Source organism: Hirundo rustica, chromosome 36 (genome assembly GCF_015227805.2).
Source record: "Hirundo rustica isolate bHirRus1 chromosome 36, bHirRus1.pri.v3, whole genome shotgun sequence".
Lineage (NCBI taxonomy): Eukaryota > Metazoa > Chordata > Aves > Passeriformes > Hirundinidae > Hirundo > Hirundo rustica.
In genome coordinates this window covers 256,108-281,415 of record NC_053485.1, presented here as the reverse complement: position 1 = coordinate 281,415, position 25,308 = coordinate 256,108, and the positions used below count along the sequence as shown (strand labels likewise).

At 55.2% G+C, this 25,308-nt stretch overlaps 4 protein-coding genes across 7 annotated transcripts; 2 read left to right on the top strand and 2 right to left on the bottom strand.

The window, feature by feature from the left end:
- Window positions 1-189: 189 nt before the first annotated feature.
- LOC120764723 (zinc finger protein CKR1-like) lies at window positions 190-5,600 on the top strand. Its single transcript, XM_040088746.1, has 4 exons — window positions 190-310; window positions 2,852-3,003; window positions 3,353-3,497; window positions 3,880-5,600. The coding sequence occupies exons 1-4, from the start codon at window positions 190-192 to the stop codon at window positions 5,190-5,192; spliced, it is 1,731 nt and encodes a 576-aa protein (XP_039944680.1). The 3' UTR covers window positions 5,193-5,600.
- Window positions 5,601-6,549: 949 nt separating this feature from the next.
- On the bottom strand, window positions 6,550-8,518 carry LOC120764722 (zinc finger protein 483-like). The gene is made up of 2 exons (XM_040088745.1): window positions 8,341-8,518; window positions 6,550-7,079 (listed from the first exon to the last, which is right to left on the bottom strand). The coding sequence occupies exons 1-2, from the start codon at window positions 8,516-8,518 to the stop codon at window positions 6,550-6,552; spliced, it is 708 nt and encodes a 235-aa protein (XP_039944679.1).
- LOC120764749 (E3 ubiquitin-protein ligase TRIM7-like) lies at window positions 8,514-14,369 on the top strand. Its single transcript, XM_040088787.2, has 7 exons — window positions 8,514-9,029; window positions 10,963-11,049; window positions 11,265-11,492; window positions 11,876-11,898; window positions 12,009-12,124; window positions 12,414-12,446; window positions 13,042-14,369. Exons 1-7 carry the CDS (start codon window positions 8,517-8,519, stop codon window positions 13,566-13,568), a joined length of 1,527 nt encoding a protein of 508 aa, XP_039944721.1. The 5' UTR covers window positions 8,514-8,516; the 3' UTR covers window positions 13,569-14,369.
- Window positions 14,370-14,866: 497 nt separating this feature from the next.
- On the bottom strand, window positions 14,867-21,703 carry LOC120764748 (zinc finger protein 692-like). Of its 4 annotated transcripts, XM_040088786.1 has the most exons (12): window positions 21,587-21,703; window positions 20,705-20,901; window positions 20,583-20,614; window positions 19,881-20,252; window positions 19,646-19,694; window positions 19,359-19,496; window positions 18,826-18,954; window positions 16,909-16,971; window positions 16,579-16,657; window positions 16,358-16,472; window positions 15,885-15,984; window positions 14,867-15,482 (listed from the first exon to the last, which is right to left on the bottom strand). In XM_040088786.1, the coding sequence occupies exons 1-12, from the start codon at window positions 21,608-21,610 to the stop codon at window positions 15,119-15,121; spliced, it is 1,662 nt and encodes a 553-aa protein (XP_039944720.1). In that variant the 5' UTR covers window positions 21,611-21,703; the 3' UTR covers window positions 14,867-15,118. The 4 variants fall into 4 exon arrangements, with proteins under 4 accessions (XP_039944720.1, XP_039944716.1, XP_039944719.1 ...); XM_040088782.1 differs by lacking the exon at window positions 21,587-21,703 and having other exon boundaries at window positions 20,705-21,379; XM_040088785.1 differs by lacking the exon at window positions 21,587-21,703 and having other exon boundaries at window positions 18,826-18,951; window positions 20,705-21,379.
- Window positions 21,704-25,308: the final 3,605 nt, after the last annotated feature.

Genomic DNA, 25,308 nt, shown 5'->3' with positions numbered 1-25,308 from the left:
GAAATTAAACCCACATACATATCTTGTGGGAGATTTTAAGTGATAGTTACAATTTAATAGAAAAATTACAATAAATGTAATGAGTACAGAAAATTGGCCTAAAACCACAAAGTCAGTACAGCCTGGCCCCTGTGAGTCAGGGTGGTGGTCACAGTCTGATGAAGCAGTAGTTTCAGTGCAGTTGAAGTGATGGTTGCAGTCCTTACTGGTGACCCTGTGGAACTTCTGGGCCTCTTCTGGATCCAGCCAGGGGTGTTGGTGGCGTCCCAAGTACTTAGATCTCGAGATTACACGTGGTCAGATCCAGGGGGTACATCCCCTAGGGTGGGGAGTTTCACAATGGAATGATTCAATCCTATAAGCCACAGGATGTTTTTGGGGTCCTTGATGTTTCTTGTAGCCATGAGCCCATGATGGCGGGGAAAACTGCTTCCAAATGGGTGACACAGTGCTGCCTTGGTTAAAACTGGGTGACAAACGTCTTCAGAAAGTTTCCTTATAAGAAAAAATGAAGGACTGAAGGTTTTTCTTGATTTTGTTTTCATCTTTGGAGTATGTCTCCATTTAAGAAAATCCACCAGTTGGATTGGAAAAAGACAAAATTATAATTAAAAAAAAAAAAAAAAAACAAAAAAAACACAAAAAACAAAAAAACCACCCAAAAAAACCCAACACCTTGGTTTGTGTCTGGTTTTATGATTTATGATTGGTGGCTTGCTGGTTGTTCCCCTGTGGGGTGTCAATGGTGAACTTCTAAAACCTCACATTTTCTCCATATGGAATAACAAATCCTGAGAGATTTGGGAATTGCACAATGAAACTGGCACAGATACACCTTCCCAGGATCAGCAGAGTTTGGAGTGAAGGCAGATGGTTTCACATTGTCCTGATGAATGCAACCTGGATTAATGCTTGTCCCAACAAGTTGCTTTGTGATCAACCTCAATGACAGGGATTCATTTTCTGGGCATCAGCAATCCACCTGTTGCAAAAGCTGTCCCTCCCATTTTCCTGTTCCCATCTGTGGATTTCCTGAAGGTTACGGGAAGGTGAGTTTCTGCCTGACACTAGTTGCATCACAGGGCAGGGAGTCAGAGGGTGGGAGAAGCGATGGTTATTTCTTTCCAAAATGCTGTTTTCTGATTTCAAGGTTGATTTTTCTTAATGAAAGGAGAGGAAAAGAAGTGGGATTTCATTCCACGTGTTGTGTGGGACACCATGCATGTGCTGGAGAGCACTTGGAATGGAGGAGGGTGTCCACCTGGGAGTGTTTCCCTGTGGAGATGAAAAAAGACCGCGTATGTAAAGCACAGGGAGGGAAAAACCCGTGTGGATTTATTAATGAGGTAATTAGCTTTAATGAGTCTCTGGGCCGGCAGGCACAGGTTAGAGAGGTGCAGGCAGGTCCTATTGAGGAAAGATGCCCTTTCAAAGCATTTTATTGTCCTTCACTTCCTGCTTGCCCAGAGGATTCCCAGGATACACCTCTTGCACGTATTCGTGCAACTCCGAGGCAAAACTTTTGGGACAGGAGGAATAATTCAATAAATGAATGCACCAGGGAGGAGCTCCTTGCATGAAGCTGTCCAAAACTGGGGTTCTCCTCATGGGAAGGATGTGCAGCTGATGGAGGAAGTCCAGAGGAGGGCACAGAGACACTGCCAGGCTGAGAAAGTTGGGGTTCTCTTGGAGAACTGGAAGCTGGGATTCTCTTGGAGAAGGTTCCTTATTGTGGTGATCTTACTGGAACTTCCAGGGTCTGACGGGAGTGGATACGACAGGGACAAATTATTATCAGGGATAGGAAAAGAAAAAAAAGACAGAAAAATAGATTATAAAATTAGTTTTAAGGAAAAATGTGTGATGGAAGTGGGATGTGAACCTATGCCTCCATTTGGAGACCAGAATTCACACAGCAGGGATAGCAGGGCCTTGAGTCTGCTGCCATAGGTCACTCAGCCTTCCTGACACTGCCAGGCATCTTCTTCACCCTCCTCATCCTCAAGGATTTATCTCCCCAGCATTTTGGCTTTCCTGCTTCCTTTGCAGCAGCACTGCCCCCTCCTCCCCCTTCCCATTTTTATTTAGTTTTCCCAGCAGTAAACCTCTTCCCACACTGTTCTCTACTCCAAAGTGGTGTGGGGTGATGGGAAAAGCAACTCTGAAGCTGCTGGTCCCTGCAATTTCTCCCTGGTGGCTGCTGGAGCCCTTTGGGGACCCTGAGGATCCGGGGGTTCCTCCTGCCCCAGCCTGAGGGTTTAGGGGCACGTATCCCACCACTTTCACTCGCGGGGTTGTTATAACCAGCTCACTTGGAGTTTTGAGGAGAGAAAAACCACTTATTTTCACTGGAAAACACCATCAGGGCTACTTTTCCAGGTGGAAAACACGATTTTCCTCCTGCCTGCTGCTGATTGTGAACAAGCAGCGCACCGTCTCTCACCCGAGGGGCATCCCAGCGGAACCCTTCCACACTCCCAACACTCGATCCATCCCTGCTCCTGCTATCCCAATCTCCCCGGCAGAGCTTCCAGCAAGGCTCCCAAACGGGGAAACACGGCGGGCGGCAGAGCAGCGGCGGCGGTCCCGCGGGGTCAGGGCGAGGTTCGGGGACGGGTCTGCGATCGGGTCACCTCTAGAGGGCTCCGGGGAAGCGCTGCTGCCGCTCGGCCGCTCCTCTCTCTGCCGGATACCGGCTTGGGCTTCCGGAGCGGAGCCGTGCTCAGCATCGCCTCCATTGTGTCCCGCCGGGGAGGCTCCGTGGGCCTGGGGGTGCGAGGCGGGGGGTCGGGCATCGCCCCCTCCCTGCGTGGGGAGCCTCAGCGTGGGAACGGAGGGCACTTCTCCTAAGGAAAGGCCCTGTGGAAGCGGCTCCAGGCTCGGCCGGCCGAGCAGCCGGGGACGGCAGGTGACGGGGCGAAAGAGGAGCAGGGATGTGGTTCGGCTCCCAGCGGGGCTGAAGACAGCAGGGGTGACGTTCCCGGCAGCAGCAGCTCCTTTGGGGTGAGGACAAGGGACAGGTAGGATGGAGAGGGAGCCCTGGGCTCCGCAGGGATGGGGATGCTCCTAGAATAGCGCCGGCGGGGCCTCATCGCTGATTCCCGGTGGCATGGGGAGTGGGGGAACCGGGAGGCAGAGATTGCTGTGGGATGGGGTCTGCCGGAAAGGCGGGGGGGGAAGCAGGGACCCTTCTGCCCCGCTCTTCCTGCGTTGCTCAGCGGATGCTCAGGATTAGTCCTGGATGTGAAAACCCGATATTGCACGAAATGATCACAGAAGGAGCATCAAATCTCGAGCAGGAAGCTCTGAGGGGGGGAAGTCCTTGATTTCAAGGGATTTCTCCTCCCTGCAGGGGATTTTGGGGAGCCCCGAGGGAGGAATCTGCATTGTCCCGGTGCTCCCTCCTGCCATGGAGCCATGGGTGCTGCTGGATCCGCGGCAGAAAGCCCTGTACCTCGACGTGATGCACGAGAGCTATGAGACCCTCATGTCTCTGGGTAAGGACACCCCAGAAGTCTCTCCTTCCTTGTTGTATATCCCTCTATCCTTTCCTTGCTCCAAGCAAAGTAGTTTGGCAAGAGGGGTGGAGGGATCTGGGCAAGTTTCCAGGGGGATTTCCCCAAGCCCCAGCCCTCTCCTTAATTCTTTTTCTTCAGGAAAGTTATTGATCTCTCTTATTTTAAATTGAAAATTCTGGCACTGAAGTGCCCTTGGCATCTCCACATTTCCAGTTCAAAACTGGGGTCAGGTCCCTGTTGTATCCCTCTTCCTCCTCTCTGGGAGAACAAGATTTTTAAGAGGAATCCTGTTGCTACTCCATTGTTTTAAATCCTGCTCCTCATGCTTTCTCCTTTTTCTGCTTCTCCACTTTCCCAGCAGCTCAGGGGCTGGTAAGCGAAAAGGCAGCTGAGAACGGAGCATCGGAGAGCAGTGCGGGGCTCGGACCACACTCATCCCACAGCCTGGAGCGAGAGAAGCCCCTCGGCTCCAACAGGCGCAAAGCGAAGCGCCCAGACAAAGCTGTGCTTCCTGGGAACCCCAAACCCACCATGCTCCCCAAACTCGGCAGTGTCAAACCCCTGCGTGGAAAAGGACCAGCCCGGGAGCGGCCATTTGGCTGCTCCGACTGCGGGAAGAGCTTCCCGTGGGCATCACACCTGGAGCGTCACCGGCGCGTCCACACGGGCGAGCGGCCCTTCAGCTGCCCTGAGTGCGGTGAAACCTACAGCCAGAGCTCACACCTGCTGCAACACCGCCGCACCCACGCCAGCGACCGCCCGCACAAGTGCGGCGACTGCGGGAAGCGCTTTGCCGTCGCAGCTGAGCTGGCGGCCCACGGCCGTGGCCATGCCGCCGACAAACCCCACAAGTGCGGGGATTGCGGAAAGGGCTTTGTGTGGGCATCGCACCTGGAGCGGCACCGCCGGGTCCACACCGGCGAGAAGCCCTTTGAGTGCACTGAGTGCGGCGAGGCTTTCAGCCAGGGCTCGCACCTCGCCAAGCACCGCCGCAGCCACACGGGCGAGCGGCCGCACCGCTGCCCGGCTTGCGGGAAGACCTTCTGCCAGAGCTCCGACCTGGCGCGGCACCGCCGCACACACCTGGGCAGGAAGCCCCTGCGCTGCGGGGACTGTGGGAAGCTGTTCCGGGCAGGGCCAGCCCTGGCACGGCACCAGCGGTGCCATCACCGGGAGCACTCGCACCGCTGCCCCGACTGTGGGAAGGGCTTTGTGTGGGCGTCTCACCTGGAGCGGCACCGGCGCGTCCACACAGGTGAGCGGCCCTTCCCCTGCAGCAGCTGCGGCGAGCGCTTCACCCAGAAGGTTCATCTGCTGCAGCACCGCAAGACCCACTCGCCAGAGAGGCCCTACAAGTGCAGTGACTGTGGAAAGCGCTTTGGGGAAGCGCCCCCGTTCCTGGTGCACCAGCGTGGCCACGCTGTGCACAAGAGCTACACCTGCGGTGACTGCGGAAAGGGCTTTGCCTGGGCGTCCCACCTGGAGCGGCACCGCCGTGTTCACACTGGTGAGAAGCCCTTCAAGTGCCCCGAGTGCGGCGAGGCTTTCAGCCAGGGCTCACACCTCACCAAGCACCGCCGTAGCCACCTTCCCAAGGCCGTGGTGCCGTTGCCCCTTGCCAGGACACGGCTTGTTCGGGATACGACTGGAGCTCCCAGCAGTGAGGACCCCTGAGGACTAAGACTCCCCTTGGTGTGATGGATGCGGAAAGACAACCAAAGGAAAATTTGTCTTGAGGACAAGCCAAAGGACACCAAGTGACAGGGGTGCTCTGTCGTGGCATAGGGTGGGATTTACCTGCCTTGGTGTATCCCCACAGCAATGGGTGAAGATTGCACCTGCTGCAGTCCAGACCCCAGAAAAGGGACAACCTGTGGGAGAAGGAGCCTATTCCTGAAGGAAACGGCGCTTGGCTGCATCAGGGAAGGGTGGGGGAACCAGGCCTTGTTCTGATGTGAAAATCCAGTGGTGGTGTGCCCACTTTGTGCTGCCAGCGGGTGGGAGATGGGGATGGAGTGGGCAAGATGCTCAGGGTGAGCAGGAGGTGCTGCCACAGGGTAGGAATAAATTGGGAGCCCTGCACTTCGTGGACACTTGTGTCTCTTTGTGCTCTGACCCTGTGCTCTGATGCTTTCCCTGCTCCAGGCAAGAAACCCCACAACCATCTTCTTCCCCAGAGACAAAACCATGTGGACACAAATGGAGGGGTTTTGCTTTTTGGCTCAACTACCTTCTACTTTATTAACTGCCACTTCAAGCCCAGGAGACCTGGTCTCGCTTCTCCAGCATTCCCAACTTAATGCATCCTAACCTGTCCTTTGTACACCCCCAGCAGAGTCTGGGGAGGTCCCAGCAGTGCTGGTGATGACTACAGGTTTCCAGGGCTCTCTTCCAAGCTGTTTGGCCCCAAAAATCCCCAGAGAAGGGGGTTCCCTATGTGTTTTCACCCTGCCATGCACCCAAGTTTTGTCCCCCCCATTTACAAGTTGGGCAGAGGATGAGGAGAGTTATAGGGAAAAGTGTCTCCCCCACCTCCCCAAATGATACCCACCTCTCCCTAAATCCACCCTCAGCCTCCCCATCCCTCCTCTCCTTGTCTCCCCCCCAAAACCCTCTTGGCAGGCATGGCTGCCCCCTCCCTGTGCCACTTTCCCACTGCTTCAGCCCACATCCCCACCTTGACCCTCATTCTGGGGTATCCTGTGTCTCCCAAGCCCTTTCCCATCCTGGGGCAGGAGTATAGATCGCCCTCCCAGCCTGGCTGTGGGGTGTCTCTAAAAGTGGAGGGGGACTCTGAGCACCCCAGGCCCACCTCAGGAGGTGGGAGGAGGAAGGGACACCCAGGGCTCTGGCGGGGCTGCGGCATCACTTTACAGGGTGTCCCCTTCCCCAGGCCTCCATGCCCCAGTGAGGGGCAGGAGAGCTCTGGTCACCCAGCCCCTGGGCACTGCAGAAGGCATGGGATGGTTCTGCAAAGCAGGGATGTGCTCCTGAGGGCAGAGCTGAGGGAGTGTGGCCGTCCCCCCTCTCTTCACCCTCCCACCACGCAGGTGGCAGCAGGGACAGGGCTGCAGGTGCCTGCGCTATGCAGGCACTGATGGGCTGCCAGGGCCGTGCCGAGGCCAAAGGCTTTGCCACAATTGGGGCACAAGCGGCACTTCTCAGGGCCGCGCTGGGCGTGGGCGCGTTGGTGCCGTTGCGGTGGGAGCTGCGGCTGAAGCGTTTCCCGCAGTGGGCACAGGAGAAAGGCTTCTCCCCAGCGTGTGTGAGCCGGTGCCGGTCGTAGTGGGAACTCAGGAGAAGCCCATCCCACAGAGCCCACACTGGTACAGCTTCTCGCCACAGTGCAGCCGCCGGTGCCGTGCACATCTCGGTGCTTGAGCAGGCTCGAGCTGCAGCTGAAGTACTTCTCACACTGCTCGTAGCAGTGTGGCTGCGGTGCGGGGTCGGCGTCAGCCTGTGGGGTCTGTGTGCCCTTGTGCTTGAAGCGCTGCGGGTCTGTCTGGTGGTTGAGGCTCTTCTCGCACTCGGCACATTTCTGTGGGGCCGGCGGTGGCTCCTCTTCTCACGACAGGGCACGTCGGCATGGCAACGGTGGCTGGCTGCCCTCATCCAAGATGGCGTCAAGGGCCTCACGCAGCAGACGCCATCTTGAGACAGGGCGCGCGGGCAGCAATGGGGCGGGGGAAGGCCGCGGCCATTTTCCCTCGCGCCCTGCCTGAAGGCGCGGCCGCCATTTCGGAATAGGGCAGCTCCGTTCTGACCACAAATAAACCATATTTAACGCAAGTTTCTGCCCTTCCCGACCTTATGGTGACAAAATATTTCCTCCTCAATGCCAATCTCATCACGGACAGTGAGGAAACGTAAAGAAAAGAAGGTAAACGGTGCTGTTGCATTCTCCATCTGTGTCACGGAGGAGAGATTGCTTCCAGTAGGGATGTAAATTCCTAAATCCCCTGGGAAAGGGATGACGGCAGCTTTAGGGTCGTTTTTGTACGTCTGGAGGTTTTGAGTAATTTTCCTCTGAATTCAGGTTCCTGAAGCAGATTTCTGACATGCGTGGGGACACAGCAGAGAGGCTGATGCTGTGAAAACTGGCCCCCAAACACTCCACTCTCATCCCCGCATGCCAAGAAGCCCCCAACATCCTATAGAGACCGTCCAAACAACCATAGGCCTCTCTACATGTCCATGCCCCGTCGTGTTGTTGCCTCCCCACACCCCCCGATCTGGGACCCTCTTAAAACTTATAGGAACTGCAACCCTCCCAGTGCCCTATAGACCCTCATACACCTCACCCCCCCCAACCCCTATAGCAGCCCCCCCAAAAATTCTGTACACTCCAGTAATCCTCCTTAATCATACAGGAATTCTCTCAAGCAATCCTATACACCCTGATACACCCACCATAATTCTATAAGGTCCCCAAACCCCATCCTATAAACCCCGATACACCCCCTGAATCCCATTGTAACGGACCCACAATAATATTCTGTAGACCCGGATACACCTCACCTATTTTACTGGAACTGAGACATTCAATCTCCCCCTGCACCTCATAGGGAGTCCCACTATCTGAGCAGCCTGTAGGAGGCTCCTCCCCTTTCCCAGCACCCCATAGACCCCGATACCCCTCCTCAAATCCTGTAGGGATCCCCAAACCTCTCACCCCATAGCGGCCCCCAGGCCCGTCCTACAGGGCCTTACGGGCACCGCCCGCCGCCGCGCTTCGCGCGGGCACAGTGGCCACACCCCACCCATGATATCCTAGGAGCAGCAGTGACCACGCCCACTCCCCCTCACGCTGCGCAAACCGCACCCCTTTGCCGTTCTGCGCAGGCGCAGTCCCCCCTCTTCCTCCGGCGCAGGCTCACGTCCCCCCCTCGGTCGTCAGTTGGGCGGCGGTGCCGTGCGGAGGGGACGTGCTGTGTTTGGAGAGTCGTCGTCACCGGCGCCACGACCGGGGCCGGGGCCGCCACCGGGACCGCGGCCGCCATGGAGGCGCCGGCCGCGCCCCCCGCCGCGCCCCCCGCGCCCTGCAGCGCTGCGCGGAGCCTGCAGGACGAGCTGACGTGCCCTGTGTGCCTGGAGTACTTCAACGACCCGGTGCTGGTGGCCGAGTGCGGGCACAACTTCTGCCGCGCCTGCGTGACCCAGTGCTGGGAGGACTCAGCACGGCGCCTCTGCTGCCCGCAATGCCGCGAGCCGGTCCCGCAGCGCCTCTTTCGCCCCAACCGATCCCTTGGCAACATCGTGCACATCGTTCGCCAGCTGGGGCTGCCGCCGGGCCCCGCCGAGCCGCCGCCGGGGCCGCCCGTGCCCTCGCCGCCGCTGCCCGCGGCCGCCCCGTCCGGCCCACCGGGGCCGCCGCGCTGCCCGCGCCACGGGGAGCCGCTGCGACTTTACTGCGTGCAGGATCGGCGGGCCGTGTGTGTCGTGTGTCACCTGTCCCGCGAGCACCGCGCCCACACTGTGCTGCCCGCCGAGGAGGCGGCCCACGCCGCCGAGGTCAGTGCCAGGACCCCCGCGATCCCCCCCGCACAGCGCCTGGCTTGGAGGGAAGACAGCGAAGACTCCCCTCTCGAGGGGGCTGGCTGCGGGGCATCGGGACCCCTTCCCCGGAGAGGGAGAGCATTGCGAACCCCCTCGGGGTGTTGGGGGTCAGTGAAGACCCCGCCCCCTCCCGAGTCTTTTTTTGGGGTGCAAAGAAATGGGGGATGCAGTAAGCGGGGAGGAGATCGGGAACACCCCCACCCCTAACTGGGGATGCCCACGGAGATCTCACGGGGTGGAGGTGCACCAGGGACTCCCCCTCCATGGGGGAAACGCCCTTTGGGTGCAGCGGGAACCCCCAGTTCCACAGGGGAGTACAGAAATGAGCCTCCGGTTCCTCCCCACGTGTGGAGTGCAGTCAAGGTCCCTCCAAGCTCTGTGCATCTGACGGAGGATCCCCATCCCAACTGGGGGCTGCTCCCATGATTCGGGGCGCAGAAGGACTTGAATCACCCCAAAACAGGGACACCCCGGGGTGGAGTGCAAGTAAGCATGAGGTGTTGCTGATGCGAGATCGAACTGGGTTGAACTGGAAGAGTACTGGGATAGAAGGGTTCCGGGGGGCGGGGAGCACTTCAGTGCGGGGGTGATCGTGCAAAATCCCACCAGCCCCCCGAAATGCGCCGCTCCGCTTTCGCGGGCCAGGACCGAGCCGGAGCAGGGGGTTATTTATCCCGTCGGCCCGATCCTGGCTGGAGGTGGCGCCGGAGCCGCCTGTCCCCTCGCATCCGGAGGGTGCTTGGGGAGTGACGCAGAGAGAAAACGGCGCCCCCCCCGGCGGCGCTGGGGCTCCCCCATGTCGCGATATGGGGCATGTCGTGATCACAGTGGGGGTATTCATTTGTAATTGAGAGCCAAGGGCTCGATGTAGGCGGGCAGCCCTCGCTCTTCCCGGCCGGGAGCAGCGGATCCAGAGGGATCCAAGATGACGGACGGAGCCGATGTCGCTGCGCAGTGGCAGCAGGAGGAGGGTGGCACCAGCACGATCCCGAGGGATCGGGAAGGGGATTGTGGGATCATTAACCATCACATATTATTTATTGTGGTTATTAAATCCTTTTAGAGGGGATTTTCTCCCGAAACTTCCGTGGTTCCTCTTCCGGGGACGCTGGGGCTGTCCTCCCGCCTGAAGTCTGGGATTTTTCCCTTGTTTTCAGGACACAAACGTCCTTAGGCAGATCCAGGCTGTCGCTCCCTTGGGTTTTTTTTCCCCCCTCGTTAACTCACTTTTATGTGTGTTCAGTAATGGGTTGTTGCTGAGCTCCTCCCGCCCTTTTTTTTTTTTTTTTTTTTTCTTCCTCCCGATACATGCTTTAATTTCATTAATAAATTCCAAAGGCAGCAACTTCTAGCTTAACAGTCAAAATCCTTGTATTTTGGGTTTTACTTATAAAATGAGTGGATATATTTGCCCCTAAAGGCAGCTGGTGTTTGCAGGGTATTGCTGGGGTTTTTCTGCCCTCCATGAAGGTCAAACTACTTAAATAAGGATGAGTTTAAGAAATAATTGATTATTAATGTAATGAACAGTTTGGAGGCAGTGGTTCTGCCTCTTGGGGGGGTCCTCCCCAAGTTTGGGGCACCTTGAGGAGGGGAAATATGGGAGGTGACCCTGGGAAGAGAACAGGCATGGGACCAGGGCATTTGTTTCCTCATGGGCATATAAAATTAATTTACTTCTTTTTTCTCAGTTTTTGGGGGGGTTGGGGTGAATGTTGGTGATTTTGGCACAGCCTGAGGTCAGGGTTAAGAGGAGCAAGGCAGCTGCTGGTTCCAGCTCCAAAAAAACCCTTGACTGGGTGAATTTGGCCATTTCAGCAGCAACAGCCTTTCCCTCCTGATCTCCCACGGGAAAGATTCCCAATGGATTTTATTGTTCTGCTTCCAGGAGGTGCCCCAGGAGCACCTGAGCTCCCTTAGGAAAGGGCGTGAAGAGGCCAAGGCTGAGCAGGAGCGGCAGAGTGAGGAGCTGCTGGTGAGTGCTGGGGCCCTGGAGCCCCCGTCCTGGGGGGGTTCACTTTCACCTGGGAATTTCCTGGCTGTGGGAATCTGGTCCCACCGGGGGGGGGTGGGGTTCCCCCTCCCCCTGGGAATCCCAGCCCCTGGAGATTCTGTTACTTGGAGGTGATTCCCTGAGCTCCGTGGCTGCAGGGATCTGCCCTCACGGGGATCTTTCCTGTGCAATTGCAGAAGCAGACAGAGGTGGAGCGGCAGAAGATCGTGGCTGAGTGCAAGGAGCTGCGGGCATTCCTGGAGGAGAAGGAGCAGCTCCTACTGTCCCGGCTGGAAGAACTGGAGAGGGACATCGGGCGCCGGAGGGACGAGAGCGTGGCCCGGCTGTCTGAGGACATTGCCCAGCTGGACAAGCTCCTGGCAGAGCAGGGCGGGGACAGTGAGACAGGGAACACACCTGGCGAGGTGGGACTGTGTCATGTGTCTCCATGGAAAAAATTCCTACTTATGGATACAGAAATCCCCTGTATTGGGCAAAAATATCCTAATTATAGGGACAAAACCTCTTTATGGTGACAAAGAAGTCCTGATTATGGGATTAAAAAAAGGTGAAAAAGGTGCCATTCATGTGGGCAAGAATTTCAAGTTATGGGTCAAAACATTTCCATTTATTGGGGAAAAAATCCTGTTGGTGGGGTCAAAAATTCCACTTCTGGAAACAAAAATATCTTTATGGGGACTAAAGCCCCTTCATGGAATCCTCCCAGTTTTTGTGAAGCATTTTGAGATCTCTGAGATAGGAGAGATGCTGATCCTAACCAATTCCTTGGGTTTTCTTCCCCTTCCAGGGTGTCGTCCTGGCTGGCAGCAGGTGAGTGAACCGGGTGAACTTGGAGGCTCTGGCTGCAGGTGGAGCTGGTATTTCAACCCTTCCCGGGGGAATTCCCTGATTTTGGGTCCCTGACTCCCATGTCTTTGCAGCCTGGAGAGCTGGATGTTCCTCAAGCCCGAGCCTGGCTTTTCTGAGCTGGAGAAGAAGCTGAAGAGCTTTTCCCAGAAGAGCGCGGTGCTCAAGGAAGTGCTGTTGGAATTCAAGGGTGAGCCTGACAAGAGCCTTTGTGGAAGGAAACACAGTTTCCCAGTCAGTGGAATCCCACATGGAAGTCCACCAAAATCCGGGCTGGGATGGAGCCAGGCTCTTGTTCCCCTTCTGGCCTGGTTGGGAGAGCTCCGGGTTGTTTGAGCATTGGCACATCCCAGGGCAAGGGTGGAACAGTGGTGATTGCCCTGGGATCTGAGTGTGGAAGTGTGGAGTAGGAATCATTCCCATGGCTTGGGCAATTCTGGGGGCTCCAACGGCTCAATTCCTTCCTTGTCTTCCCACAGAAAACCTGCGGTTTGAGCTGGAGAATGACACAGGTGAGGCCATCGGGATTGGGATACAACCTCCCTTTTCCAGTGGTGTGCATGGAATTGCCTAAGATTTGGGGCTGTGACTTCCCTTTTCCAAGAGATAATGTGGGAATTTGCCAGGATCGGGGGTTATGGGGGCTCAGAGCTCCTTTTTCCGAGACTTAAGGTTGGGATTGCTGGGCTTGGGTTCTGTGTGGGGTCTTCAAGATTCTACAGGTAGCTCATCCTGGGTCCTTCCCCTCTGGTTTGAGACACAGACAGTGGATCAATCCCCCCCAACAGGTGACTCATCTGTGGGGTCCCCATTGAGTTTGGGATGAAGAGAGTGGGTCAGTCTCCAGACAGGTGGTGGTCCTACAAGTAACTCACCTGTGTTGTCCTCAGTGAGTCTGGGAGACAAACCATGGGTTGGTCTCCTCACAGGTGGGACAACAACCCGACAGGTAACTCACCTGTGTTGTGCTTGTCGGGTTTGGGACACAAACCATATCTCAGTGGTTCCACGGGTGACTCACCTCTGTCCTCCCCGGTGGGTTTGGGACACAAGTGCTGAGTCAGGCCTGGCAATCCAACAGGTAAATGCTCCCCTTTTTCCCTTCAGGCGAGCTCTCCCTGGACCCCGACACGGCCAACCCATACCTGGTGCTGTCGGAGGACAAGCGGAGCGTGCGGCTCCGCGGGGCCCCCCAAGAGCTGCCAGCCCATCCCAAACGCTTTGACTACGCCTTCTGCGTCCTGGCCTCCGAGGGCTTCTCTGCTGGCCGCCACTACTGGGAAGTGGAGGTGGGAGACGGGGAGAGCTGGGTGCTGGGCGCTGCCCGCGAGTCCGTGCGCCGCAAGGAGAAGGTCGACTTTGCCCCTGAGGAGGGGATTTGGGCAGTGGGGCTCAACTGGAAGGGCAAAAATTGGGATCAGTACCAGGCGTTCACGTCTCCTGAGACGCCGCTGTCCCTTTGCGAGCGGCCACGCAAGATCGGGGTGTACCTGGACTATGAGGGTGGGTGGGTGGCATTTTACAACGCTGACAACATGGCTCCCATCTTCACCTTCACTGCCGCCTTCTCTGAGAGGATCTTCCCGTTTTTCTGGCTCTTCTATGTGGGCTCCTCACTGTCCCTCTGCAACTGAGTTCACCCCGCTCGCTGGTGTTGTCCCCTCTCCCCTGCCATCCTTAGGTTTTCCTTTGCTTCCCAGCAAAACACCCCAAATCCCATCCTTAGCCATTCAGGGCGGATTTTTTTACCCCGTTGCAGTTCAAAGTTTAGAGTCTTTTTACCCTCAAAATCTTCCTCAGGAGTGTTGGTTAGTTGGTGATGGGGTGCTACTGGAACACCTCCTCCCTGCTGCTGGTTACACACCCCTGTAGTTAATTTTGTGTTTTTCTTTGGAATTACAGCCCCATGGAACAGGGAGAGGCTGATATCATCCTACTATGAATACTAGACAAAGCTTTGTGTCCCCCTCCCCCCCCCAAAATGCTGTGTGGAGAGGACACACCCCCCCCCCCCCGCTTTGGACAGCATTGCTTTGCGAGTCATCTTTGTTCCACTCGTCCCATTTCCCCCTGGGGAAAGGGCTGAGCCCATCCTGCTGTTGCTGAGTTACCCCCCCATCTCCTCTATTGCCCCCCATTTCTCTCCTCATCCCTCCATTGTCACCCCAATTCCCTCCTCATCCCTCTCTTGCTCCCCCTAAATTCTGATCCCCCTGGAGCGCTGGAATCCCAGCAAGGCGTTGTGGAAATTCGGGGTCACCCCAAACCCGGGCCAGGGGGTTTTAGGGGACTGGGGGTCTGAGTTCTAGGTGTGATCTTGTGCTTGCCCGTTCCCCTTATGCCCTCCCCATTCTGCTGCTGTTTGTGTCCTTTGCCCTGTCACTGTTAGTGGGGAAATAAAAGTTGCTGTGCAAAAAAACCCTAAAACCCAATAATTTGGGGTTGTTTGTGCTGGGGGAGGAGGAATAGCTGCTCCTGCTCAGGAGGTAATGAGACAGAGATGTGCCCTTGTCCCCAGCCTGCTGGGGTAGAGCACCAAAGGGTTTTGGGGGCACTTCCAATTCACTAACTGGTCCCAACTTGGAGTTTCCAAGTATCTGTAAGTTCAAATTCTGGTTTAAATCTGAGTGTCAAATGAAAAAATAAAGTTAAAAAAAAAAGTTTGAAGCACTGGGAGCTCCCAGTTTAGGGGCACAGCCCCACTGGGCACTTCCTCTCATCCCTGTTTGGGGGCACATCTCAACGGTCTGCTCCCACCCATCCCAATTTGGGAGCACAGCCCAACTGGGAGCTCCCACCCATCCCAGTTTTGGGTCCCAAATTCCTGAGTGTTCAGTGCCTCCATGTCCTCTCCAACCCCTTTTCCTGTGCCCAAACTACCCAAGTCTCCCATTTATTTTTTCCATAAAAATCTGACACCAAATCTCACTCGTACCCAAAATAAGTCTTTATTGAGCATCCACCTGTGGCAATACTGCTGGACTCGAGGGGAAGCTGGGATTTGGCAGAAAAAATGGGGTTTGCCCCAGGGATTTGTCTGAAAACCCAGCATTTCCCACAGGATTGGCAGAAAAACTGGGATTTTCCCCCATTTTGCCTCTCTCCTGTATTTTTGGCACCTGGAGCTGCTGCAGAGTCCAGCATTGTCCCTGGTTCTGCTCCAGTCCCCAAACTGGGGGACCGTCTAGGACCCTCCCTCACCCATCCCCCGGCCTTGGGACGTGCCTGGATCCTGCCCAACATCCCCCTCTCCGTACTGCAGTGGGGTCCTCCCTGTATTGCCCCCACTTCCCAGGACATCCCCAAGCAGCTCCAGAGGTTCCATCGGCCCAGGGGCCTCCGGATGCTGCTGGATTCCCTCGGGCTGCGGGGGTCCCCCAAGCCCCCTAGGGTGGCTCTTGCTCTTGTGCGCAGTGACATTGTCCCGCTTCTCAAACCTCTTCCCGCAGACATCACATGGGAATTGGTAGAAGGAGTCGGCGTCGTGTTTCCTCATGTGCCAATTCAGAGAAGCTTTTTGGCGGCAGGTGAAGCCGCAGATCTCGCACCTGGGGGAGATTGCGGCAGGAGTAAAAAACTCTAGGGATGAGGCACAGGGAGAAGTAGCCCTGCCGTGCTCGGGGCTGGAATGGGCAGTGGAGTGAAGCTCCAGCGCCCTTCTGGCATGAACGCATTGGACAGGAGTCTTTCATTCTGCCCCCCCCATTAATCTGCGCCTACTTAAACACTGTCCTGGAGCTGAGCCTGGAGCTGCTGGATCTGGGCACAGCCAGCTCCAAGGGCAAAAACCTCAGGAGAAATCCCAGCCTGGCTTTTGGCTGCATGCTATGTGCTGAGGAGCTGGTTTAGGCTTGAAAAGGGTGGGAAGAAGCTCCAAGGCTGAGCAGAGATGCAGGAATGGGCGTGGGACTAGGATTTAGTGGAAGGGCAAAGATGGGACTGGGACTTACTGGAGCGGCTTCTCCCCGGTGTGGATCCGTCGGTGGATGATCAAATTGCTGCTGGTGCGGAAGGAGCGTGCGCAGAACTCACAGATGTAATCGCGCTTGTCTGGGAGCAAAAGAAAAGGGATCAGGCTGATTCAGCCTGGAAAAACCATCAGGGCCCTTGGGATGTTTTTTTGGAGCAGGTAGCATTCTTAGGCTGGGAATGGAGATGATAAGGGAGATTCAGAGAGCAAAGGGCAACAGTGATGGCTCTCGGGGATGGGAGTTTGGGAAACGGTGGCTGTGGCCCAGTGGGGAAGGAGGGTGTAGGAGCAGGTGGAATCTAAAGAGGAAGTGTGATCCATAAGGGAGGTGTAATCCCTATGAAAGGAGGTGTGATCCCTGTGAGAGGAGCCACGATCTATGCAGGGTAGTTTAACTCCTACAGGAGGATGTCCTAGGAGGTGGTGTGATTCCTGTGGAAATACTCCACTCACCACTGTGCAGCTTCTCGTGTTCCTTCAGGTGCTTTTTGAAGTTGAAGGATTTCCTGCAGGTGGGCTCAGAGCAGGTGAAGGTTTTCTGGTGCACATGCTGGTACTTCTGGTGGTGCTGCCGGGGGGGCCAAAAAAACCCTATCAGCTCCCAGCTCCAGCTCCAGGAGAATCCACTAGGCTCCCCAGCACTCTGGGAAGCACTGGTGTTTCCAGGCACTCACGTTCAGGTACTGGCGGTTGGAGAAGATTTTGCCACAGCCTTCGAAGTTGCACAGGAGGATCTCATGCTTTGCCGCCTTCCTGACAAAGGAAACGTGGGAAAAATCATTGGCAGGAAGGAGGAGGGTTGGAAGAGCTCTGGATATGGATCGGCCCCTTGCTCCTTCCTCCTCATCCAGCTTCCCTTTTTCCCACGCACAAAATCTAAAATGTAGCAAAGAAACCCTTACAGAGCCCCCTACCCATCCGCCACAGAAGAGCTGAGCTCTTCCTTCCTGGGAATGCCTGGAAGCTTCCCTGGTCCCTTCCTGGTCCTCCCCTCTCCCAGGTACCTGATCCTCTTGGGGCCGATCTGAGCCACATCCTTGTCACTTGGCCGTGGTTGCTGCTGGCAACTGCAATAGGAAAGAGCCATTTTGAGCCAGGTCCTGGTGTCCCCTTGCTGTCCCCAAGCCCAGCGCCAAGATTCCCGAGGAAATCCCACATTAAATCATCCTCGGGACCAGCGTTTCTCCCATTTCTGCCCCACAGGAGCAGGACACGCTGGAACAAACACATCGTTCAGGCCTTAAAATAAGAATAAATTCTTTATTGCTTATTACAAAACCCTTTTCACATGGTTTAGACGCATCCCACGACACTGAAATCGGCTCCCAGCCTGGTTTGATCTATAATTCATCCATAGCTCCCTGGAAACAGCAGCTATTCCTGGCTGTTGCTCTGGAATTAAGGAAAGATCCATTAAAAGTGGATTAGAGTGGGGTTTGGGGAGGAGAAATGATGGGGTGGTGAGATGCGAGTGCTCAAGCATGGATTCAGCGTGGAGCTTGTCCCAAATCTCTTGAAAACAGGTTTTATCAGCTCAGGGTGGCTTACCTGGGAAAGGGAGAAGAGGAGGAACCCCTTGACATCTGGAAGGTTCCGCTTTGCTCATAAGCCAGGATTTTCTCTCCCTTTTTTCACTTTCTGTGACAAAAGAGGGGGGGAAATGAACCGAAATATTAAAATACGATCCATGTCACCAAACTCAGCTCAAAAAGGGCTGACCTGAAGCTTAGCCTTGGCTTTGAGGAGTGGGCAGAGAGCTACAAGCCCCTCCTGGTGCCTCAGAAAAGCCACCAGCCTGCAGCTGTAACTTTGGACATATATGGAGGCCTAGACCATGGGATTTGGGAGGAAAATCAGGCAGAACCCAAAAAACACCAGAAAACCCCCCACATTTATTTCACTTTTGGCCCCCAAAACAATGGCCCCGATTGGACGCAGACTCCTCTACCCTCACACTGGATTTGGGAGCCTGGGGATCTGCATGCCCAGCGATGGCAGGGAGAGAGGAAGAGGAAATTCCAGCGTTACCTTCACTGGGATTGGGTCTCCAGGAAGGGCGGTCCCTCTTCCAGTCACATCTGGGTTGGTTCCAGAGCTGCTGGGAGAGGGGAGGGTATTTGGCATCCAAAGGAGCCACTCAAAGGAATCAATCAAAGCTGTAAGGGAGCGGCACAACACTCACCTGGGGAAAGGTTTGGGATGGGACTGGCATCGAGCCCATCTTTCAGGGGACAGACGGAGTTACGGCTGATTTCAGGGAAAAGGGGATTTTACCCCCTTATTGTATGGAAAGTGTAGGAAAATCCATCCAGATGAGGTGTCTGGGTGTGTTGGATCTGAGGCCATGCATGGACCAAGCCCCATCCCAACGTCCTTTTAACAACTGTGCAAAGCCCCAGGGGTTGCTGTGTGCTTTTTTAGCATAAAACATTGAATTTTGTGCGCCTGGAAAGGAGAGCTGGAATCCCAACACTCGGCCCCAAAGCTGCTGGAGAAGGCACGGATCCATCGGTGGAGTAGATTGCGGTGGGATCGATAAATTTTGGTCTGTTCTACCTCCAGTCCGGTGAAGGCTTCAATGCCCACCACGGTTCTGGTTCAAGGGGTCTTTGTTCCCCTCTATGGCCACTCCAGCCCTGTTCCCTGGCCCCTCAAGGGACAGGGGGGTGACATGAGGCTCGTGAAGGCCCCGCAGCGGTGTTCATAAGCCAGCCCCCACCCCCCCACTTTGCTCACTCAACACCCAACACGACTGAGAGGCACAGCTCTGTCCTGTAGTCACCAGTGTCACAGGGAGGGTTGACTCCCGCCTTGGGGACGCAGAGCTCTTGCCCCAAGGCCAGCAGCATTGGACAGTCCCAAGATGGTGACTCTGACCCCTGTCCCCTCATCCCTTCACTGCTGCGGCTGACATGACTCACCTGACCCGTCCACTCTTCTCCTCCAAGGGGCCAGCGGTGGGCAAGGGCGGCTCATACAGGGTCTGCTCCTCCTTGATCGGCTTGTCGCGGGCCTTGGGTTGGCCCTGGCATCGCTGTGACTCTGAGCTGCTGTTAGGGGCACGGACCGGGGTGGGTGAGGGGGGGGGTTGGGTGGTTGACAGGGTCAACGTGATAAGAAATTAGTTCGTTGGACATGATTAGACATGGCAGGACATGGGCTGGACACAGTTGGACGTGGCAAAGACCCTCCACCAAGTAAGACGCAATGAAAATGCCTCTTCAAAATTCTGTGCCCTTTGACCCTAGAAGCACCTTATTTTAGCACTGCATGGATACTGTTCCCACCTCCTCCCTGCTCTGCCAGGGCAGCTGCAGCTGCAGGACAAGTATGTGGCAGAGATGTGAGGCCTGAAAACCCTTGCAGTGCAATATTGATCTGGACTGGGACGGTGTCAGCAGGCACCGTGGAGTGGCTCCCATGGGATCTGCAAGCCCCCTCACAGCACTCCCACCTGATCAGGGATGGGTGGTAGTTCTCATCATGCAGGTCATCAGTGTAGGCCAAGTCATCCCCCTCAGCAAAGTCGTCGTCCTCCTCTTCCTCTTGGGGCTCAATTCCTGGCTCTACATTGTCCCCCAGGATGGTGCTGCTGGACAATGACCTGGGTCAACTCTGCTGTGATGGCTTAACCACAGACAGTCACATTGGCCAGTGCTGGGGACGTGGGGATGGGTCAGACAGGGCCACAGCCAACCCTTCTGGACTCATCAGGCGATGCTTGTGGGTGCCACCACTCACCTCTCATCAGCTGCTGCCACAGGCCCTGGTTCCAGAGGCACCTGGGAGGCTAGAATGGGACAGGAGGGTGGACAGTTGGGAAGGACGAGAGTGTTGGAAAGGTCAGTGGGGTTGGGGCAGCATCTGATCCCAGTGGCATGGTGGTAAAACTGGAGCTACCCTAGAACTGGGAGAGGGGCTGAAGGTAGGGAATGAAGAGCAGTTGAGGGCAGAAAGGTGACCTGGAGGGGCTTACCTGTGCCACCACCATCAGCAGTGTGTCCCAGCTCCTCACCCCGATCCCCGTCACCATGGAGAGACCTGGTTGTTCCCTCCGCTCTGGCCTTGTTGGAGCCCAGTGTGGCCTTACGGAGCAAATGCTGGCGCCCAGTGCCCAGGGAGGAGCTGCATCCCTGGGCCACTTTTGGGGGCTCTTGTGGGGGGCTGTTGGCAATCCCAGAGCCACTCCACGAGAAGCGGTGCCCAGCCATGCACTCCCAAACCAGCGGGGCTGCGCTGCCTGGTGCTGGCAGCTGGATGTCCGGCACGAAGCCACATTCCTGGCCATGGCTGTGGGACAGCACAACCAGGCGCTGCAGTGCAGCTGGCTGAATCTGATCTAGTTCTCCTGGGAAAACAAAGAAATCTGTGAAAAGCAGCTCCAAAATGGTGTTTTGGGGGAGTGGGACACCTGCAAGACCCCCTCCACCTTTCTCAGGCTCTTAGGGTTCTCCTTGTTAAGAGCAACTCTCAAATAGCTTCCCAAAAAACAGTTGGGGATGCTGAAAATGGAAGACAGGGAGGATTTGCCTAGTGCTCAGGGGGATGAGCAAACTCAAGAGCAGCTCCAGGTGCTTCTCCAGCACCCAACGCAAGAGGAATCCTCCCTCTTCACCATGAACTTCTTATGGACCCAAACTACTGCATGCCAACATGGAACTGGGATGGAAGCACGTACCTGAGCTCCAGGTGCAGCCAGGAGAGCTGTACCTGCATGGGAAGACAGAGGTGAGCAAGCAGGAACCTGGCTTTTCCCCACGAGAGGTTGGTTTTAATGGGTTTCGAGCCCCCCCCAGTGACCTGTCAAGGAGGAACTGGGCCAACTGGGAGTGCAGGGTGAATCCGAGCTGCTCCTTGAGGCGGCACCAGCGCTCCAGGTGCCCCCCGATGCGGATGCGGCACTTGCTGCGCCGCGCATCCAGTTCCCGGCGCTTCTGGCGCCGGATGCACTCTGGGGCCTGTGGACGACCCCCGCAGGCCGAGTCTACAGGAAAGGGCTGGGAGCACACGGGGGGAGTGAGAGCGGGACAGGAGAGGGGGATATAGGGGTAGTCTGAGTCTGCAAGGCTCATTTGGGGAACTTGGGGTATCATGGCTCCACGGGAGAGTCTAGGGGTGACACAGAAACGTGGTAAGGTGACATGGACACAATCCTATTGCACGGGTAGGCAGTCCTGGGGGCTCATGGAGGACATGGGGGGATAGGCGGAAGTGCTGGGAGGTGACAGGCGACACGGTGAGTGGGACACAGGGATGGCACGGCATCGTGGGGTGGGATCGGGAGGGAATTGGGTGAGCAATCGGGGTCCCTTGCCTACAAGTGGTGTCGTAGCAGGGGACACAGGAGGTGGCCTAGGGTCACGGAGGGGGTCCCAAGAAAGGGGCGCAGGGATGCTCCATACCGCCGCCAAACCCCACCTCCCAAGGCCTCATTTTGGCCCCACCCCTCCGGCACCCGACAGAGCCTCGACTCTCTTAGCCCCGGCCCGTTTGTGCCCCGTCCCTTCCCGCCGTTTACCCCGGCCCCCCCCCGCCCCCGCCTCGTCCACCCCCGCCCGTTCCCGCTACCGAGTCTTAAAGCGGATGGGGCGACAGGAGAACGGCGACGGGCAGAACGGGAAATGTCCTCGACTCCATCGCGCTCCTGGCACCCTCCCCGCCCGCGCCCCACCATCCGCGAACCTCCTCTGCCGGTCCGCGCTCCATCCCACGCCGAGAGGACCCCACCCGGGGCCGTGCCCCCTTTAAGAGCCGCCAGACCCACCCCTGCCCCGCTCCCGCTGCTCACGGACCGCAGCAAAGATGGCGGATGTCCCGCCCCCGCTCCGCATGCGCGGAGCCGCGGGAGTCGCTGGGAGATGTAGTCCCACCGCGGGGCATCATGGGAATCTCCCGAGCGGGAATGGGGACGGACACGGGGAACACAGGGGATCCAGGCGGGGGCATTGGGGAACAAGAGGGGGATACCCACATCTGAGGTGTCCCCGAGACACAAGGGTGCTGTAGAGGTGGGTGGGAGGAGATGTGAGGCACTAGAAGACCCCGAGGTGTACCTGACACCTTTTGGGGGATAGTGGTGGGGGACTCAGTACCCTGGGGAGAATCGCCCCTGTCATGGTAAGGGGGATCCTTGGAGGCTCCTGCGGCATCTCAAGGATCTGGGTGGTTTTAGGGGTCCTCTAAATGTCTGGGGTGGGGTCTATGCCACTCTTGTGGGTTTGGGAGAGGTATTGGAGGACCTGTAGGGGCCGTGGGTCTATAAAAACCCCCAAGCCACCCCTGAACCCTATTTAACCCCCTGAAACCTGCTTTAGAACCCCAAAACTATTCTCAGGAGCTCCTAAAATGTTTCAACACCCCTCTACAAGAAATCCCAGAACCACTGAAATTACCCTAGCAACCCCAAGTTGCCCCTAAATCCCTTCAAGCTACTCCTGGAGAAGAACATCGAGCTCTCGCGGCAGCCCGAGGGGTAGCTGTGCCTGGGGTCAGGCACAGGGCCTTAGACACGAACGGTGGCCCCCTGGGAAACTGAACTCAGCCCCCCCAGGTTCCTGATGTCTGTTTGCAGGAGGCATTTGGCACTCCAAGTTAGAAATGTAAGTGAGGTCTCAGGCAGCTTTTCCCACCCCTCTAACCCTGCTTCCCTTCTCTTTATGCAGCATGTCTCTGTCCTGGTCTTAGGATTTCTAAATGCTTTGAAAAGGGATGCTTCTTCTAGCAGAAATAATGGACCTTACTCAAAAACTGTGTCTGTGTCTTCTTCCATTCATGAATTCTTCACAACTTGATGGTGACTTTCAGGGACATTTTATGATTGAAATCTGTTCACCCATGAGCCAAGAACACAAAGGGCAAGAGGTGTTTCTCCCTGAACTGTTTTTTGCAAGGTGTAGGCGAAGCGTCATCTTCAGTACCCTCTGCAGTCCAGTTACTTTGGCCTATCCCGCAGTCCATGAAGTAAGCACGTTGAAAAGCTGGGCCAGGTTTCCCTGCACGGTTTATTTTGTCTGTCGCTGCCCTGAGCAGGTGTCCAAAGTGAGAAACCCCTGGTGCCTCCGTCTCCCCCCTGGGCAGGGCTGCAGGGGCAGCAGCACCTCCTGGCACGGGAGGAGCACACACATACAGACACACACAGACACAGACACACACACACGCATCTGCTTTTTCTCACAGAAGTATTCAATACAATTCACCTCCCTCCAAGGAGATGTAGCCAATTTTAAACTTCACCATCAACATGACATCTTCTTTCGGTCATCTGCTCTTCCTGCTTTTCTTTCCTATTCACTTTCACCCATCCTTTCACACCCTTTGGACATGTGAAGGGTGTCCCTGTCTGCAGGGAATCCCCGTTCCCTGCGGTCCCTCCTGGCCTTGGGCTTGAGCTCTGCCTTCCAGTCTAGCTGGGCCCGGGGGGAGGCCTGAGCACGTGGCTGCTGGTGGTGCCCGTGCACATAGGAGGCTGATTTCTGTGTTCCTTGTACTCTTTGATCACGGTCCCCTGTCTACATGGCTGGAGGGAAAGTGGCCTTTTTGCAGGTCCCATCTGTGTTTGTCCCATAGCTCCCAGCTGCCCGGGGGAACTCGTAGGCTGCTTGTAGCTGACATCCACGTTTCTCCCCTAATCCTCACCTGCCTGGGGACACCATGGGCTGGTTGTTGTTCCTCTGTACATTTCTCCTGCAGCTCCCAGCTGCTTGGGGGAAGCATGGGCTCTTTGTGGGTCACTTACACCTCCTGCCACAGTCCCACCTTGAAAACTTTCTGTGCTGACTGTCTCGAGACAGGGATTTTGGTCAGGTGGGAGGATTTGTTGAGACTCCTGGGAGCCATGTTCCTGAGAAGCACTGAGGGCAGGGGTATTAGCAGAGCTGTTGAGATGCCAGTGAGATGGAGTTTGTGTGCGGTGGATGAGTGTTGTGTTGTCCCTGAGATGTCTTCCTTTGGGCTGTCCTTTCAAAATGACACCAGACTTCATACAGGTGAGAGGTAGAATATTTGTTTTCTTGTTTCAATACGTATTTGGTTCTATTACCATGTGTTTGCATTTGCTTCTGTTTTTTCCTTGTAATGCTCTGAATGGAAATTGGACTTTTACCACTGTGTCTAGAGGATTTCTTTGTCATTGCCTCTGTGTGTTTTGCTGTTTTGATGCATTTTTCTGAAGTGTCAATAGAACCATTTGTGCAAGAACTGTGGAATGTACCTTCATAAAGAACAAAGATGCCCTTGGCCGTCCCCCTTCCCTTTGGCTCCTGTTTTTATTGGGTGTCCTTGAGTCCTTTCTTGTGCATGTTTTTTGGCTGTGCTTCTCCCTTTTTTCAGTCTATTCTTAGGTTTCCTTCTGTGTTTCTTTCTTAGTGTGACTCCCTAAGCCTGTTTCTGTTTCTGTTTGTCCCTCTCTGGAAGTGCTGCTGTGTTTCTTTTTCTCTCTGCTTTTCTATTTGTCTCTCTTGATTTTCCTCTCTATCTCGAAACCGTATTTCCTTTCTTACTTTTGCTCCAACCCTATCTCTTCCTCTCTAACCTGGCCTAATTGCTGTTCCCTGGACACAATGGGGTGGTTCTTTCCTGCCTTGGCACATTTGGATGTTCATCCCAAGTGAGTTTCCCTCTGAAAGAGAATTTGTTTCCAAGCAAAACTGGGAATTGTCTCAAAACCTTCTTGTCTGGGAGGCACTGGGTTTGTTTTCCCCATCCCTGCGTAGTACAGGATCCTCCCGGAGCTGTGTTAGGCAGTGGCAGGAGAGGAGAGCTGCATTTATTTTTGGATTACTATTTATTTTATTTTTTACTTTTTTACTTTTATAATTTTATTTTCTTGAGTTTTATTTTTTCATAGAAGTTTTTGTTTTGAACTTTTAAAAAGGTTTTATATTTAATTTCTTCTCTATTTATAACTTTATTTTATTTATTTATTATTTTTAGTTTTGTTATTATATTTTCTTTGCTTTTAAATTACTTTTAAATTTTTAAATATATTTATTTTCATGTTATTTTTATTTTGTGGGTTTTTATTTTTATTCTTTATATTTTTATACAGAATTTAGTTTATTTTTCTTTTTTTTACTTTTTAATTACTTTTATTTTGTTTTAATTTTTTTTCCCATGTTTTGTTTTTTCTTTTTTTTTTTTTCCTTACCCTTTCTTACCCCGAGTATGTGGCAGATTGTCTGCTGGCAACAAAGAAGTTGAAAAATGACAGCCGTGGCCACCCACCGAAGGCCTGGATACAATCGAGAGAGAGCAAAACCTCTGTATTTTCTGCTCCATTGAAGAACCCGAAGGGAGAAAGCTGTAAACGCCACGGTGCCGTTTTTTCCTTTTTTCCCCCTAACAGGTCTCATTCTACCCATGAACAGTGTTAGCAGGAGTCACTTGATGTCGGGGTGTATTTCAGA

Coding starts and splice junctions, on each gene's coding strand:
- LOC120764748 (XM_040088782.1), bottom strand. CDS start 20,997: ATGATACCCCAAGTTCCCCAAATGAGCCTTGCAGACTCAGACTACCCC. Junction 19,695..19,880: donor TGCTGATGGTGGTGGCACAG/GTAAGCCCCTCC, acceptor GTCCCATTCTAG/CCTCCCAGGTGCCTCTGGAA. Junction 16,658..16,908: donor ATCGGCCCCAAGAGGATCAG/GTACCTGGGAGA, acceptor TTCCTTTGTCAG/GAAGGCGGCAAAGCATGAGA.
- LOC120764749 (XM_040088787.2), top strand. CDS start 8,517: ATGGAGGCGCCGGCCGCGCCCCCCGCCGCGCCCCCCGCGCCCTGCAGC. Junction 9,030..10,962: donor AGGCGGCCCACGCCGCCGAG/GTCAGTGCCAGG, acceptor TTCTGCTTCCAG/GAGGTGCCCCAGGAGCACCT. Junction 11,899..12,008: donor GTCGTCCTGGCTGGCAGCAG/GTGAGTGAACCG, acceptor ATGTCTTTGCAG/CCTGGAGAGCTGGATGTTCC.
- LOC120764723 (XM_040088746.1), top strand. CDS start 190: ATGGTTGCAGTCCTTACTGGTGACCCTGTGGAACTTCTGGGCCTCTTC. Junction 311..2,851: donor CACGTGGTCAGATCCAGGGG/GTACATCCCCTA, acceptor ACTTCTCCTAAG/GAAAGGCCCTGTGGAAGCGG. Junction 3,498..3,879: donor TGAGACCCTCATGTCTCTGG/GTAAGGACACCC, acceptor CTTTCCCAGCAG/CTCAGGGGCTGGTAAGCGAA.
- LOC120764722 (XM_040088745.1), bottom strand. CDS start 8,518: ATGGCGGCCGCGGTCCCGGTGGCGGCCCCGGCCCCGGTCGTGGCGCCG. Junction 7,080..8,340: donor CTGCGCAGAACGGCAAAGGG/GTGCGGTTTGCG, acceptor TGTCGTGAGAAG/AGGAGCCACCGCCGGCCCCA.